The sequence below is a fragment of the Fulmarus glacialis genome, unplaced genomic scaffold (assembly GCF_000690835.1).
Source record: "Fulmarus glacialis isolate BGI_N327 unplaced genomic scaffold, ASM69083v1 scaffold8947, whole genome shotgun sequence".
NCBI lineage: Eukaryota > Metazoa > Chordata > Aves > Procellariiformes > Procellariidae > Fulmarus > Fulmarus glacialis.
The window spans coordinates 31,068-48,383 of record NW_009223781.1 but is presented as its reverse complement, the minus strand read 5'-3'; the positions used below and the strand labels follow the sequence as shown (position 1 = coordinate 48,383).

Sequence of the window (17,316 nt, the reverse complement as noted above, 5' to 3'; positions counted from 1 at the left end):
GTGCAATAAGGCCTAAAAGAGCTGCTGACAGTGACAAAAACCTACAGAGCAGAAGCAATCAATACAATTGAAAAGGGCAATAAAACTCAAAAGGAAATGGAGAATGGTCAAATAAGTCACTCACATAAAATAGAATCTAAGGAGGAAAAAGAACTACAAAGTACAGACCATAGAATGAAATGGAGAAAATAGGAGGCGATAAACTACTAAAGGATGTGGGACTATTCTCTACAGAAATGTGGACAGAATTAAATTAACACTTGGCTCATTGTGTAAAGTTCAATAGGATCATAAAGCTATCGAAGTACCAATTTTTTAGAGGTAACTGCCCATTGTATCAAAGGACTCTCAAGAGTACAGGACCTAGTAATCTTAGCTGGTCAAAAATAAGATACTAAATGGGACTCTTACCATATGTTTAATGCAGAGAGTTACATTAACAAGGATTCAGAGAAATAAAGAGGACATCTTCTGAAGTTCATGAAATATAAAAAGTGATAAAACTGAAATATTGGGGACTGGCCTCTAAAACACTTGGTTAATTCCTTTGCATGAAGTAATTTTGTACTGACTGTTGTGTACATGGAGACAGATTGTGATAAATGGTACAAGTGCCAGTGAGTGCATGGATGCCTGCATGAGCTGGCAGGTATGATACAGAACTCTTCACAGCCTGCTGAAAAAGCAGCCTCGGATCAGTCAGGCTGCCTTGGGGTACCTAAAGTGGCACTGGACACATATGTTTGAGCAACTGAATATGAATTTATGACTTCTAAAATCAAACTCTTGACAGGGTCAAGTATAGAAAGTGGTCTGGCCTGGAGGTCCATGGCTAGGTTGTATGGCTAGAGCATGAATCAGAGTAAGGATAGCAGAAAGCAGGGCTAAAGAAATTGGTGTTGGGGACAGGAAATGGGAAGAGATAATGACAGCGGAGCTGGCAAGGGACAGAAACCAGGATGCCAATACAGAGAAATCCAAGAGCAACTAGTGCTGTTGCTTCATATATGTGCAGATGAGTGCACATATGTGTATGATTGAGTGTAGCAAGGTGTAAGTTGAACTTCTAGGCCAGACATTGTCCGGCTAATTGCAACCTGTTTACCAGCCGAGAGAATCTGAAAAAGCTGATGTTTGGTGTCATGGCACCAACTGTCGTGAAGCTGGGAAGTAGTGTGGAAATACTGTAGTGTGTTTGTGTATAGGTAGAGGGAATATGTATACACAGGAAATTCTGGAGTCTCCTTTTTATTGCTTCCCCCCTACTTTCAGTGAGCCCATGATCTCGGCTATAAAGTGATCAATTACACAGTAGCTTTCTCCCTACCTGCATTATATCAAGTATGTAGTCCAGGTGGTAAGATCTGTCATATACATTCCTTTCTTGGAACAGGTTTCTGGGACTTCCAGTACTTCCTGAAAATTGTGTTTAGTAATAAGGGGTTTGGGGTACTTTTGCAAAGATTTCATAACTCTGCTACTGATTTGAATATTTAGAGAACATCCATTTAGACTGCTGAATGCTAATAGTACTGAACAGTGAACAGAAATGGAGGTTGGATGGAAGACTGCCTTTTACTCATATTGATGAGAGAGTGAGGATGATATAAAGAGCTATGTGAGAAAAGAATAGGCATCTTCTTTCAGGTCCCGTTAACTTAGATAAAAATGATGATCTGAAAGAACATGACATTTCAAAAACTTAATTGCTGTTTTAGTTCTCTAGGCTATAATGCAGGCTGGCCTGTAATTATTTTAGAAGAACAATGGTGTACTTTCCCCTTACGGCTTATTGTTGGATGCGTAATTTCACCAGCTCCCATACTGCGTATTTCACAGACTGCATGAAGGACATTCTGCTAAATGTCTTCCTCAGTGTAAACATTTCAAACTGGTATGTCTGGACAGACAGTTAACACAGAAAGAGTACTGCTTTGAAATCAGGCAGTCTTTGTAAGGGACATAAAAGCATAATGGCTCCAAATGAAATTTTTGTTTTAGAACAAGTCAAATGCCGCACCAATACGTAATTATGTCAAAGTAAGCCAAGATAATGTAGCGCACAGCCTGCTGCATTACATCTAACCATTTTAATAGAGTGGCATTTAAAACCTGTTACATGATCTTACCAGGTGCATTTCATCTCCTTCGATCCACTGGGTCCAACCACGACCTTCTTTTTCTCCATTCTGTACACAAAGCAGCTTATCTCCATCCCAAGATACGGTGGTCTAACAAAATAGAAATGTTCAGTGTTACTGTAGTATTCTCTGATATTTATGATTAGTTTCCTTAAAGCAAAATTTCTTTCTAATATAATAAATGATTAATGTATCTCATAAGAAGAATAATTGTAGAGTGTTGTAACACTTAGGAGAATTACAAAAGAAATGAGCTTAAATAGAAAGTTGCTGCCCAACCGCCTGTCAAATCTGGAAGGATGAGATAAAGCTGTTTAAATGCAAGAAAAAAAATCATAAAAATCATTGTGTAAGAGCGCACTCCTCTCTCCCTGCTGACAAATACAGCAGCAGAAGGGATGTGCAACCTAATACTGTACTTGCAAAAGGAGCTGAAAACTTGAGATTCAGTTTGTTTTTTCCACCATAAGAAAGATTCCCCAGCTGCTCTACCGGAAAAAAGTACCCACCTACTGGCAGCTATGGATGAAAAAGGCTTTTAAATCCTGAGCTGTTTTTTCCCCATGTCTTAATCTGCCTTCCTTCATTGAGCAGAGTGGTTTGGAAGTATCAGCAAATTGGTAACTTTGCCAGCATCCTGCTTTGTGTAACTGTAGCTGGAGAACTACTTGAGCCAGGACTGGCAGAATAAGAGTGGGAGTAAGGTGTCGCAGGATTCAACATAGCACTTTTGTGAATATTGGTGCTGTCCTGAGTAGTTCAGTAGAACCTGATTCATAAAACTACTTAAATGTATGAGGGTGCACCCTACAGCTTATTACTCTGGTTAGTCTTTACTGACAATTTGCCTTTCACGTCTCCTTAAGATAAAGAGAAGCAATACTCTGTAATATATTTAAAGAGGGAAGTGGAAGAGCAGGGACAATTTGTGCTCCATGAGTATAGTTTAACATCAATATTAGCACATGGCTTTTAAACCAGCTTGTTTGAGGTGAATCCAAGGACTAAATATGGAATTACTGTCTACCTTGTAAAAGTCTTCAGCCAGTGCCTGTATGAGCAGTCAAATATGGAGAGAAGATGAATTCTGATCTATCATTAAAGGAAAACTTACTGCATCCATCCTGTGTAGTTTCTCAGAAAAGAAGTCAGCCTACATTTGTCATTCTGGGAACTAAAACCAGTTCAACATTTGAGAACTACGCAGCCCTATTTATTTAATTTGTGTATGTCACAAACAATTAATTCTTAAACGATAACCATGATAGCCACTATCTTTAGATGAGTACAGCCAGCACTCTCCACCCCTGGGAAGCTTTAGACTAAACAAGCACGGAAAATGAATCACTAGAAAGAGTGCCAGCATAGATAATCATAGGCAAGGCATTGTTACTGATCCCATATAGTCTGTGTGCACCATATGGGGTCTCTGAAAGACAAACTCATGTGTCCTTGCTAAAAATCTCTCTGATTTGGAAAATGCATTCACAAATTCTTCTGTTCACTCTTGTAAAATGATGTATTTAAACCAAGTAGTAGATAACGTTTTAAAAAAGCCATATCCTTTTAACGTGTCAAATGCTAATGCAGGAAGGAACCACACATTTGGGTAGAGCTGTAGTTCATGTGGTCATCATAGTTTAAATCCTCTTCCGTATCTGTTTTGAATCTGTAGACATCCAGTTGGAGATAGAAGATAACAAATAATACTAGTCAAAGTGAAAAATGTTTAATTTATAAGTTAACATCTCTACGAATTTCTGATTATTCTAAAAAATGAATATATCAGAAAATAAACATTATTTCTACTGATGACTTGTAGATGCAAAGGCTACACGTGGAATGAACATTTGCATATGCAACTTTGCTTAATAGCTGCATTTATTTTTATCCATTGAGTATTAGCTCAGCATAGTTTAATCATTAGACTAGCTGAATAGTTAAATTTTGTGGGTTTATATGTGAATTCAAAGGCAATATACCATCATAAAGTAAGATCCAACTTTATTAGTACTACTAATGTTCAAAGTCAGTTGTGGAAGTTATTAGTCTTGATAATATTCACTAGCTTAGTACACTTAGGGGCAATGGAGAAATGTTTGTAGCAGCGCAAGGAAATGTTAACTTTTTCAGCCTCCAAGGGTGATTGAAATTGTTTCATCTCAGAAAACAAAACACTTTTTTCTCTGGCTTTCTTGTTTTTCCAGTCAAGATTAGATATTGCTTTTGGCAATTTGGTGATAACTACAAAGAGTATAATATCACAGACCGTTAACCAAGCTCTTTTATCAGCCAATATTCTTGGTTATCATCCTCTGCCTTCCCTTTGAGAAGTATAAACACTGAAGGGATATGAGTAAACCATACAGTTTCTGATTTTTGTATGTGGCTAATTTGCTACGAAGGTTATAAAGGACAGAATGTATTGCAGGAGAACATAATGTCCTCTTCTTTGTTAGCAGGAACAACCACTTTATGACAGTAAGATTAATCAGTAGCATTTTTATCTTTTCTTTCTTTAGGTCAAACTGTAATGTCTCATATAATAAAAGACACAACTAATACAGAAGATAGAAACTTCTCTTTTAACTCAGACTGAAGTAAGTTCTTCCATTCCAAATATCTCTATTAAGACACACACTGAGTATTAGTTGAGGCTGGAGTTGCTATAGCTGTTATATATGCACTGGCTGCTGCTAATAGTCCACCCTTTACCAACAGCTAAGATACAGCAATGCTTGCCTTAGAACATCTCCAAATATTTGAGTCAGAACATAATAATAATATTCCAGAAATACCACTGTAGGGCAAATGGTGGTAAATATAATCTCTTTTGTTGTATATAAGAGCAAAAATTTATTTTTAAAGATTGGATCAGGATATCACCATTGTATAATTAGGAGTCAAGCACTTGAATAGACTAGTAAGGCAGTTCTGTATGAACCTTTAGTTGCTGTTGTTTTCCTTTCCTGGCACACACTTACTCTCAAGATAAAGAAATGCTTTACCTTTTATGTAAAGCAACTTTTCTTAGAAAAGTAGGCTTTTATAATTAACCTTGTTTGCCACCATTTTGATAATAGCATTACCTAATTACAAATTACAAATAGCATTGCCTGATTACAAAGACAGAGTTACTGTCTCCCATCTGGAATGACTGAAAATCTTTGCCAGGGTTTGGTGAGCACAGCATCCCCAGGCAGACAGTTCCTATTCTTCATCTTCCTCCACACGCAAGAGGAGGAGAAGTAGACAAACTCTGAGGACACTGGAAAGCTGCAGTTTCCTGATGGTAACAGAACCAACTAGATCAAAATGTAGTATTTCTCTAAAACTGAAGAGAATTTTGTACTACTTATAGGATAAATAGAAAACTTCATTTATTCCTTTCAACTAGATAGTACATAATCTACTCGTCATAAGCAAGCTTAAATTTTGCTTACTTACTACCCGATCATACTTAAACCTAAGACGAATACTTCTTAGGTCAAATGTATATAATTCTGTAGGAAACTTCAATAGAAAATAGTGATCAATATGATTAGTCAACAGTGTGATTAAAAATACTGAAGGCGCACAAGAAAAGTTAATGGAGTGAGACAAATAAGAGAGAGTCTTGCCTCAATTTAACTTTTCCCAAAAATTCTAACCACCAATATTGCACATCTTTTGGATTATATACTCTTTGTTCTTGGGGTGTAATAATAGAGAATGGAGCTCCTCTGGGAGGTGAAGAAGCCTTTGAAGCCTGAGAACACAAAAAATGTTCAAATTTTCTTTAGTTTTATGATATGATTTCTGTAGTCTTACACTTTTTTGTGTACTTAGATTATTACTTGGCCATTCACATACTTTAGTTAGTGTTTTAATCTTTTTGTGTTATGAAGGTTTAAATATATGTGCATAGCAACCATCTTCCTGAAAATTAAAGCTAGAAGAAATTATAATTAAGGTATTCTCGTCACTGTTTTCAGTTATGAGACAAGGTAGATTTATTAAATGAAATATTTAGTAAAATCAAAACAAATCTATTGACTATGTATTTGCATTTTCTCTAGTAGCAGTAACAGTAGTGAAGTCTTGCAGAATTACAATAGATATTACTTCCAGCTTCTAGCGGCAAGTCATATTGACCCACAGCCAGAGATGCTGACTTTTGTAATTTACTGAAATAGTCATCAAACTATTTTATCACAGAATTTTGCATTTCCCAGTGAGGCCTAAGTGCAAAAACATTTGATGCTGGCTCTGCACAATGTTTCTCATTCCCACGTTGGCTATTCCTAGTGTGCTTGCTTGTGCCATGTGCTCTGCAGTTGAAGATACATAATGTATTTTCCAGGTGAATGAGAAAAAAAACATTTTTTTTTTTAAAGTAGTCCATGAACATTTTTTGTTAATGCTACGTAGATTTTTGACACATTGCATTTACAAATATGAATTGCAGTTACCACCTTTCATCAAAAATATGTTATTGATTTCCCATCTGTAGGAGAAACAGAGCAATTCTATTCTTCTTCTACTTCCCTTCAGAGTGTTGTCTCTATATTATGGTGCAGCAAATGACTGCAATGCTTTAAAACTGCACGACATACTCCGTGCTCCATCTCAATCCAGTAATTCTCTACTTATGAGAGTTGTGTCCTGTATTGTGTTTACAAATAACTCCAAAGAAAATATCCTAGAATTTGTGGTCAAACATGGCAATATATCCAACAAGATATTTAATAGCTTCTCAAGATTGTCCTGGTTTCGGCTGGGATAGAGTTAAATTTCTTCCTAGTGCTGTGTTTTGGATTTAGTATGAGAAGAATGTTGATAACACACTGATGTTTTTAGTTGTTGCTAAGTAGTCTACTAGTCAAGGACATCCAGCTTCCATGCTCTGGAAGAAGCTGGGAGGGAACACAGCCAGGACAGCTGGCCCAGCTGGCCAACGGGGTATTCCATACCATATAACGTCATGCTCAGTATATGAATGGTAGGCGTGTTCCAGGAAGTAGCGATCGCTACTTTGTTATCGGTCAGCGCGGGTGATGAGCAATTGCATTGTGCATCACTTATTTTGTATATTCTATCATTACCATTATTATTTTCCCTTTTTTGTTCTATTAAACTGTCTTTATCTCAACTCACGAGTTTTTCTCTCTCTTACCCTTTTGATTCTCGCCCCGTCCCCCGGGGGGGGGGGGCGGGGAGTGAGCGAGGGGCTGCGTGGTATTTGGCTGCCTGCCAGGTTAAACCATGACAAAGATAAAGCATTTTCATTTGTACTAAGTATCACAGTGATATAAAAACCTCTGGTAAGCAGTCTGCAGTGGAAATTTTCATCAAATGAAGCGCTGATGTAATAAACGAATGTTGATATCACAGACAAAATCTAATGTAACTGTGAAGGGGCATTCTGTAATGTTGTAGTCACTACCTATGACCTTCTGTGTAGGAGGCATCCCTGCACACTGCTAACAGGAGGGCTACAACCATGCTCAGGGTTTGTCATCTCTCCATCCTGTAACTCCTTTTATCTCATCAAATCTCCATCTGGCAGGTTGGTGACAGACAGATAAACTACTGAGAAAACAACAACAAACCCAACAGAAAAATTAGCGGTAAGATTCCTGGACTTTATCTCAAGACACTGTTGCTGGACAAAGGCTATACATATTTAGCCATCCTGTAGCTAGGTCGAATGATAAAGTCTATACCAACCTTTCCTTCCCTTACTAACTTCAGTTCAACCCTGTAGAAGCATTTAATCATTCCTGTTTTTAGCCATGCAGCAACAGAACTCCCAAAGTTAACTCATAGGAAATAGCTGGTAGTACAATACAACTCATTTCTCAGCTGCTTGTGGGGCTGGCAGATGTGATGTCTCATAATAGGTATCTATAGCTACAGGATTCTGAAATGTGTTCATGCCATTACAAACTTGCTCAGATTGTTATTGAAAGACAAACTGGTTATAATGTGGGCATTCTGTACCTGACTGATAAGCTTACTGAAGTTCACTGTAGTCAAAAGATGAGACACTTCTAGAAGCAGTATTTTGCTTCTATGATTGTCAGCATCTCCACTGCTAGCAAAGGGACTTAGGACTGGATTGACAAATTTTAGATCAAAGGGTAAGCTGCTGTCAGATAGGATCAGGTCTTAAATGTTCAAATTCCTTATTTTGAATCCTTGCTCATAAGAGCAGTGAAGGAAAGCAATGACTAGAGACATGTTCCAGGGAGTAGGAAAGTAAATGTGCCAAAGCTCCAGACTATGCAGGTGACAATATGTGGGAGGAGGAGCAGAATCAATATTTTGGACAGTGCATAATGTTTTATTTCTTAGGAATAGTGGATTTTTTTCCTTACTGAAATAAAATTGTATACAAATAATACAAAAATAGGAAGATTTGTGTATATCCTATGTCAGGAAAAAAAGTACAAAACAGCACATCCAATTCGCTTTGTGCAAGGATCAGAATCGATTCTAAGACACTTACTGTTTAAATTAATGTGTACAATTGATTTATCCTTTGTGTAATTTTAGCAAGATGCAATTGTACATAACACTAATGGTTTGTCATTCAAAATTGGATTTGGTAAGTCTCGTTCTCAGGTTTTCAGCTGATTCTTTATGATTGCACTTTCTGCATTCATAACACTGAGCTTTTTAGGATTCACAAAAAGCTGAAATGCTAAGCCCATCCAAAACCACCTCCCCTACAAAGATTCAGTATGTTTGCAGTGGTTTTGTGAATAACTAGCTCAAAGCTCCTGATCAGTCTCGGGTTTTAGACATGAATCCAGCACTGCAAAATTTGAAGTTAATGACATCTTAAATTATACGGTAAAAGATTCTAAAGATTTCTTTTGACATCACCACACAAATATGCTGAGCGTATCACTTACAGGTAGTAAGCAGTAATGCCAAAAGAGCATGCAGTGTGAAACAAGGCAGAAAAAAGGAAGCAGTTCCTCTTCACTGAGGCACAGAGACTGAATGAACCAGAGTTTTAGAGAGCCTGAGACAGATCCAAGAGTTCTCTGGTGCCTCAGAGGGGTTGACTGGAGGACTGTTCTTCCTCACTTGTGGACAGCAGTTTGTAAAAGGTCAGAAGTATCAACAAAAAACTACATGAAGACTACCTCCTTTAAATTAAACCCCCCTAAAGTCAGAGATTATTCCAGTGAGGAGCTGGGGAATTTACAGTACTGCAGAGAGAGAGGGCACTAGATTTGAGAGAAGACCAGTATATACACACAGGCAATGATATAAAAAGACTTCCCAGCAACAGTCATTCTAGAATGATGCTTGTTCCAACAAAGTATATGAGAACATACTCACAAGCCAAAAAGAAAAGGACACCATTTGAAGAGGTGAAGAAACAAAATAGTTGAATTGGAGGATCAAGTAAAGACATATTGCTGATCTTGCATCTTACTAGATAGGCACAATTTATTTTGAGTCTTCTCACCCTGTGGGGGATCCCTACTGAAATTCCAAGTATTGGAATGTTGTTTGTTGGTTGTTGTTTTTCTGGCAGCAAAGTCTTCATTCCAATACCTACTCTAAACTAGATTAACAGCTGTGAATTCCATTTGTAGAACAGAGGAACCCTGCCTAAATAATTAAATAAGCTTCATGAGCCATGTGACCTAACAACAGGGCTTTATTCTGACCTCGCAGCAGTATATATCAAATTATGCCCAGAACAACTAAACTTCATTGCATTTTTCCTGAATACAAACTAGAGTAGAATCAGTTTCACATTAGGCATGTTTATTATTTAAAACAGAGCCACGATCAGTTTCAAACAACTTGCCTCCTTTCACTAGGATACAGCACATGTAACTAGCACTGGTTTGTGTGACAGAAGTATTGGTCAGGTGCCTATGAACAATCCTTATGTGGCTGTCTTAAACGTTAGATGACTATATATTGTCAGGAAGATACTTCACACGGTAAGATGTATGATAGATCTGGTGAGTGAATTCTACAACTCCCAAATCCCCCTCACCCTACCCCACCTCAGCAAGTCTTAACTCTAGGTTAAGTTATATTAGTCATATTAGTTCCAATAATGGAACCCTAAACACCCATTTGATAACTTATCCATGGTTATATTCTGCTTGTTTTGGATAGCTAAATGGTTAATATGTATGATTTTCCACCTTCAGTTTCAAATTCTTGCTGTTTTATCTGTTTACCAGTTCCCAGTCATTGTCATTTCCTTTCCTGCTTCAATGTAAGAAGAAAATTACTATGCCAAAGAACACAAGGCTCTGAATTTCTGAAGCATCCTTCACTTACTTAGGCAAATATTCAATTCTAATGCAACTAACACTGTTTTTGGTTATCCAAGAATTCTGCTGTTCTATATTTAGAACATAGAATCTTCCTTGATTTTTTAAACAGATCACTTGTCCTTAGTCTCTGTCAAAAGATAGATTCATTCTGGATAGTGTGAGCTAAAGCAATTCAGTCTCATTCAAATGCTTGAACAACAGAGAAAAATTGTAATGCAAAAACTTTCTCTGACTTTAGCAGCAAAATTATTAGAAAAGTAAAAATTTTAGGGAAGTAATTTTGCATCTGAGCTGTCCCATTCTCAGTCTGCTTTGATTCATTGGGTGCAAAGACTTGGAACATGAAACTTCAGTCTTTGTTTCAGCCTTTAAGTTTTTTCAGTTAACTTTTTTTATAAACTTTTGGCTGATATACTAAGCAAATACACTGTGAAGCTACATAAGGCTAACTTTTCTGCTTAGTGTCAGATCCTGTCCCGCTCTTATGTTTACTGGTATATATTTCACATTGCAGATGTCTCCTCAGCTTCACTGTTTATTACTGATGGTGAAAAAGTGAGGCAAAATTATCTGGTGATGAATAAGACAAACTTTCAGAGATGGTTTTCAATTAATTGTTGTTTCAATAAGGTCTTGCCTCTTTTGTGCACAGTAAATTTTTTCCATAGTAAAGTTTATGTACATGAAACAAGTTTTTATACTTAGGGCAATACCTGAGATGCTCACTAAATTAATCACAACTAGAGATTATAGAATTTATCTTTAAAATTGAGGAAATTTCATTATGAGACTGGAGCTTCACTGAGAATGAAGATAGCAGGATCAAATACTCAGTTCAGGAAATACCAAAGCCATAGTTATCCATTTAACTTTAAATTTCTGTCTTTGTACACTATACGTCTGATATATGTTATCAATTAAAACCATGAATAAACTCTTCAAAGTAGTAGAAACTTTATCACATGGCTCGATTCAAACTTCACATCATATGTGAAATAATGTAATACAATATTAATGTTCTAAACTTCTTTCTACGCCGTCTAATATGCACCTTGTAGTATTTGCAAAGAATAAAAAATGCTCCTGAATACGTAAACTTTCATTTTACCTTTGTAGTTCAAACTGCCAATTTTTCAAAAACCCTAAATATTAAGTATGATTAAACTTGCAGAAACACATCTTTCACTAAATTGCCAAACAAATAGAGAAACTCTTATTTAACTTTCATCTAGTAGATGAAATCTCTGGGGAAAAGCTCCAGGAGAAGCACGATAGCATTATGGAGCTAAGTGAATGCAGATGTCTTGTCTGCATTTCTTAAGAGACTAGTTTGTGCTGCAGCTTGCTCCATACACGGTTTCAGTAATGCTTAGAACGCATTGAGTATCAGCTGTCTTCTTGGAAGTACCTTGCACTGTGATTAGTGATCTCTCCTGTGTCCACACATCTGTGTGGTCAACTATCCTAATCTTTGGTTTTACAGAACAGAGAAATTGCATCTTCAACTAAACTAGGAGGGCTTTTAAGTTTCTCGAGATTCCAGTAGCAAATTTTCACTTCCCAACAGAAACAAAATCTTACAGGAACTGATGTCACCAACCGCTGTTACCTATAACCCTTAAGAAAACAGAATCACCTAAAAACATGTTGCGTAGAAGAAAGCAACAGTTAAAGGTCAAAAAAAGGACAAACTGAAACTGCTAAGGTTTATCCAGCTCGATTAACTCACTGTTCCAGAAAGTTCAGACAGGCTTCCAAGAGGGACCAACTATCAAAATGAAAAAATCCTAACTGAAATAAAGGAGGGGGCCTATACTATCACAGGAGTATCAATTCCTACTGTCAAACCTTCGACTTACTTCTAAAATAAGTAGCAGCAAAACTTTTTAGCCTTTACTTATCACAGACAGTATCGATTTGGAATTATTGTAGTACACTCTACTCTGACTGACTCAAAGACGTGTTTTACAGCTGAAAGGTGAACACAATTTCAGTGAATTATACACAAGATCTAACCTGTTCACCGTGCTAATATTATTTTTACTGATGTTAACTCTAGTTAGATGATATATTCTTCATTAACAGAAAAAATGATCTATAACCTATTGGATGAATTACTTCTAAGGTTATTTTTGCTAGTCTCCTGATGATTGCTCTGCTATATAGATTAATGTTTAATGTGTAATTTGTCTTATCCATGTTACTTTGTACTTCTCATACATTGAGCTAGTTGGATAAAACTTGCCCCATGGTCTGCTCAGTCCACAATATCAATAACAATAATTGATTCACAATCTCTCCCATTACACAGGTTGACTGTTAATGATTAAGCCATTTATGGCATGCAGTTTCACAAGCTATAGATGAGAAAAGGAAACACCAAGAATGATATTCAACCTTTGCTTTTATGGTGGTTTTCTTTATAACACCACTCAGGGAGTGGTCCAGTATCTCCTGTATCACCTCCATGACCCTTCTCTCACAAGACTCTTTCTGGACTGTTGGAGTTATTTTGTTGCTTAACAACTGCAAGTTTTGCCTGACATCACGGTTATCAGATTTGGGCTGAAGTGGCTTCAGAAAGACAGCTTCTTGTGCTGTTTTACCTTTGAGAAAACTGAGGTCTCATGTAGAAAAGAAATCTTTAATGAGAAAATTGAACTATAAAGTATGATACATTGCTACAAGGCAAAGAGAGAACCAGTGATCAGTGACCTTAACTGTACAGCTGCAGTTGGTATCTGTTGTTGGAGACCATAAAGGGACATGGAGGATTTCTGAAAGTTTTTGTGGAGTTATGTGCCTAAGTCATTCTTAACAAAACAAACAGTCAGGGTTAGTGACTACCCCTTGGGTTTTTTTGGAAAAGGCAAGAAGACACCGGTACTTTCTGCTTCAAGGCTGAGTAAGCATTTTGCACTAAACAGCCAATAGATAAAATGTTTAAGCAACCCTTGGAAGTAGGGTGAACTAGGTTCCACTCCAAATCAAATACCTGTTGTAGTGACTAGAATAATTTTTCTCTAATTTCTTCTTTCTGGTTCAACATTTTGAATTCTTCCCCATCACTCAATTTAGCAAAATAGGGTAGAGAATTTTGGCCTGTTACAAATAATGAAATATTAGGATATTTGTCAGGAAATTAAGAGTTGTGTGTTAAATCTATGCAGCATTTCAAAAGCAGAACACATTTCCATGTCTTCTGAATCTGATTTTTCAGCACAGTGGTTGTCTGACGCATTTTGTAAGAACTCATTGCAGGTACATGCTATACAGCCTCAAAGCACAATTACTTCTTTCCGCCATTTAGAGGATGTTTTAGTCCTCCTTTAGATGGAGTTTAATGGTATTTAAGTACAGATAATGCTTAGATGGAGACAGTTCTGTACACACACAAACCAGTACTTCACTGACTCAAACATTGAGGACTTCAGACATTTTTCGCACTTGAGCAGATGTTTTGAATATTGCTCTCATAGCTAAATTGCTATCTTTGATATTAATTTAGCCACCTAAGTCTAAGTCTTTCTTTGGACTCATAACCCAAAGTGGATCTGGATCTCATTATCCTGATTAAGAGCCTGCCAACAGTCAAAAATACATTATGACATTGGGGCACTTTCCTATACACAAATACATTGCTTCTCCCTTCTGTGAATTTTGTATTCTGCACTCTGTCATGCTTCTACCCTCTGTAACAAGGAGTACAGAAGGATTAGTTGAGGCACTTGCTAGCTAGCCATTCTTTTTTTCTGATTTTCACAATCTTTCCCTTTCCTGCCATCACCAGAGCAAAAGCAAATTTGCATACCCTAGCGTTAGAGAATAGTATTGGTTTTAAATGGCGCTATATGTCTAAGAATGGAAACCTATTAATTCTTTTTTATGTGACTTCTCCTCTACAGTCCCTCCTGAGATAATTTTCTTTTGCTTATCAACTTTGTCACTGTAGGATATTGCAAGTGTCATGCTAACAGGAAAGAACTTGGTATTCTCATGATTGTCCCTGTTAATTGGTATTTATCAGTCATAAGTTAGAAAATACTGTCTTTCTGGCAAGCAAAAAGAGCTCATAAGGCAAAGTCCTCAGTGTTTGCTTATTGATTGCAATAAGATTTGTTCCAGTGGGCTAATTAATGCGCCTGGTCTAATAAATACACCCAGGAAGGAAGGAGCACAGGAACAAGAACAAGAAAGAAAAGCTGCAATTTCTAAGCACTTGGCCATTCTTACACATGGGCAATAGTGCCTGACCCTGCAATCAGTGGATTTCCTTTACTGTAAAACATTACTCAGTGAAGAGATTCTGAAAGTCTGAACCTAAATGTCTTTTTGACTAACAAATATCCCGTATAATTGAGTAACGTTTCATTGAAGTTACTGTTCATTCATTGACAAAATTGTTTTGTGCTCCTGATTAAAATTAGCATCCCTTTAATGTAAAGGCACGCTAAAAACTGTGTGCACATCTCGGCAAACTGAGAAGTACAGAAATAATTTTAGGAATAGCCACACAAAATCGTTAACAGATGTGGTCTGTGAGAGGCCTCAGATTATTAATATTTTTTTTTTTCTGTCCGTTGTTACAGTTCTAATTCTTACCATGCATTTGCGATCATCCACTCCAGCTAAATCCTCCTCAAACTCCTTTCCTACATCAAATTCCATGATGTAGTTTCTAAAAGTGCTTAGCGTTTTAATGATCATATGATCCCCATTCTGAAGGATTTCTTTGTCAGGTTTTAGCAAGTTTGCTATTTTTCTTACAGCAACATTTACATCTGAAAAAAAAAAGAATTATTTTAATCCAGAAAAGTCTACCACAAAAAGAAGCTTGTAGCTCTTGGGAGAACTAAAACGAACAAAGATAAATAAATGTCCAGATCTTTCAGGCCAGCTTTCTCATCAGGGAAAAGTCCATTATGTAATTCTTTTAACTTAAATAAGTTAATGATTTGATTTTCTGATTATGTGGAATCCTAAAAAATACCATTTGTATTTGACAGTTAATAAGGCCTTCAATATTTCTATAGAAATACTAGCACTTTACATCAAATGCAAACACACAAAATTGCATTAAGTACATTATTGTCTCTTTATTACACATAAAAATTTTACTCTTTTTCAAATTATGGTTGTTTTTTTTAAGTTTGAAATCTGCCACTTACCTCTTCAAGCTATGTTGTTTAATCTCTGTTAATGTAAGCTTCAAGATGGTAAAAAGTAGAGGCTGCTTAAGACAAAACAATTTTGCATAAGGCAATTCTTAAAGTGCATTCCTGAAAGAAATGTCTCTCACAAAAATGATTTATGACTGTACAAGAAAAAATAGATTCATGTAAAGATGAAGACAGGTTGCATTTATTGATTATTTATTAAAGAAACACGAAGGGAACCTTACCCAGTGCTTTGAGATACTCCTCAAAATTGTCATTGCTGACCATTTTCCAGTAACCATTGAAATCTGCAGGCATCCCTACTTTAGGTAATTGTCAAAATCAAAGTCTCAGAACAGTGTGTTGATTCTGCACCACACAGCTCACTGCCTTTCTTTGTGGCGAGTCTGAACTCTGGTTTCTTTTATCTCTTTTTTAGACCATGTAGCTATGCAAGTCCTTCTAATCCGATTATTATTGAAGTGTTGCCTTTAAATCCTTCCACAAGGCTGAACCTCTGAGATTTCTAATGACAGCAGGATGACTTGATTTAAACAGAATGAAACATTCACCTTCCATATAACTTCTCTAAGGGTACTGATTATCTGGAGATCCATTTTAACCATATTACTCTTCATTTTTCATGCCACTCAGAAAAAAACCTTTTAAATAGCTTTAGTTTAGGGTATTAGCCAAAACTATACAAGCGCTTATCTTGTGTGGTTTTTGAGGCGAATCCTTCTTCCTTGAATATGTTCCAGCTACTTTATGCCTTCTTCTTTTCAGAAAACGATCATACAGACTCTTTCAGTGAAAGCAATTTGTGTCTGGCATTACTTTAACTTGTTCCACAAGCTCCTTAATTCTAGAGAACTACCAGCGGAAGCTGTTTGCCCAACTGAGAGCTCAAAAAGGGCCAGTTAGTTGGAAACTTTTACTAAGCAGCAGAGGTTAATTCTGTATATTGATAAACGCCGCATCACTACTGAATATATGCTTTCAGTTAATTTAAGCAACATTGAAACACAGAAGTAGCACTTTATGAAGATTCTATATTCTTTGAAGGTGTCTTCTGTCAAAAATGAGATATACTGAATCAGCAGAATAGGCAACCAACATGTAAGAGAATGGATTTTTCTGGCTAACATTAGGGCTCAAATACTGAGACAGCCTCTTAGCTATTTTCCTTTATTTTCCACTGTGTATTTTCAAATAGTACGGCTGAAGTTCCTCTTGGATATGTTATCTACTCCAGAGCTTTGGCAATTACTTACTTTTATAGAAGACTCTGGATCAGAGAAGCAAAGAAACCCCACTTTAAATCTGGGGATGAGGACTGTCTGTCATTTGTGAATCTGGAGGCTTAAAAGTGACATGAATGGTGCATGCATTTTTAAGTGCTTGCATGAAAGAAAGATTTATTTCCATCTCTTGTCCAAACCACCAAAACACAAAAAGTTATTCAGGATCCTAAAAAGTCAAAGTTTAGCAGTAATATATATTTAAATATACATATATAAAGAAAAGTTATGGTTCATTTTATTTTGCTGCTTCAGAACAGTAAGGCATCTTCATGCTAAAACTGTCTGTAGGATTACAGAATTACAATTCAGGAAAGTACTATGTTTGACCCTTAAGTATTACTGGAGATTAATATTTATTGTTAAGATCTTATTTCTTTTATTTTCACAAGGAAGCTGTTCTTTATATATTTTAAGCTAT

At 36.6% G+C, this 17,316-nt stretch overlaps 1 protein-coding gene across 1 annotated transcript in view; it reads right to left on the bottom strand.

The window, feature by feature from the left end:
• RBP1 (retinol binding protein 1, cellular) overlaps window positions 1-15,964 on the bottom strand; it is a 17,425-nt gene extending 1,461 nt beyond the window's left edge. The window contains exons 1-3 of the mRNA XM_009581914.1: window positions 15,840-15,964; window positions 15,041-15,219; window positions 2,130-2,231 (exon numbers count right to left, since the gene is read on the bottom strand). Coding sequence (XP_009580209.1) covers window positions 2,130-2,231; window positions 15,041-15,219; window positions 15,840-15,912 — 354 coding nt within the window. The 5' untranslated portion in view covers window positions 15,913-15,964. The remainder of the gene's footprint in view (window positions 1-2,129; window positions 2,232-15,040; window positions 15,220-15,839) is intronic.
• Between the last annotated feature and the right edge of the window lie 1,352 nt (window positions 15,965-17,316).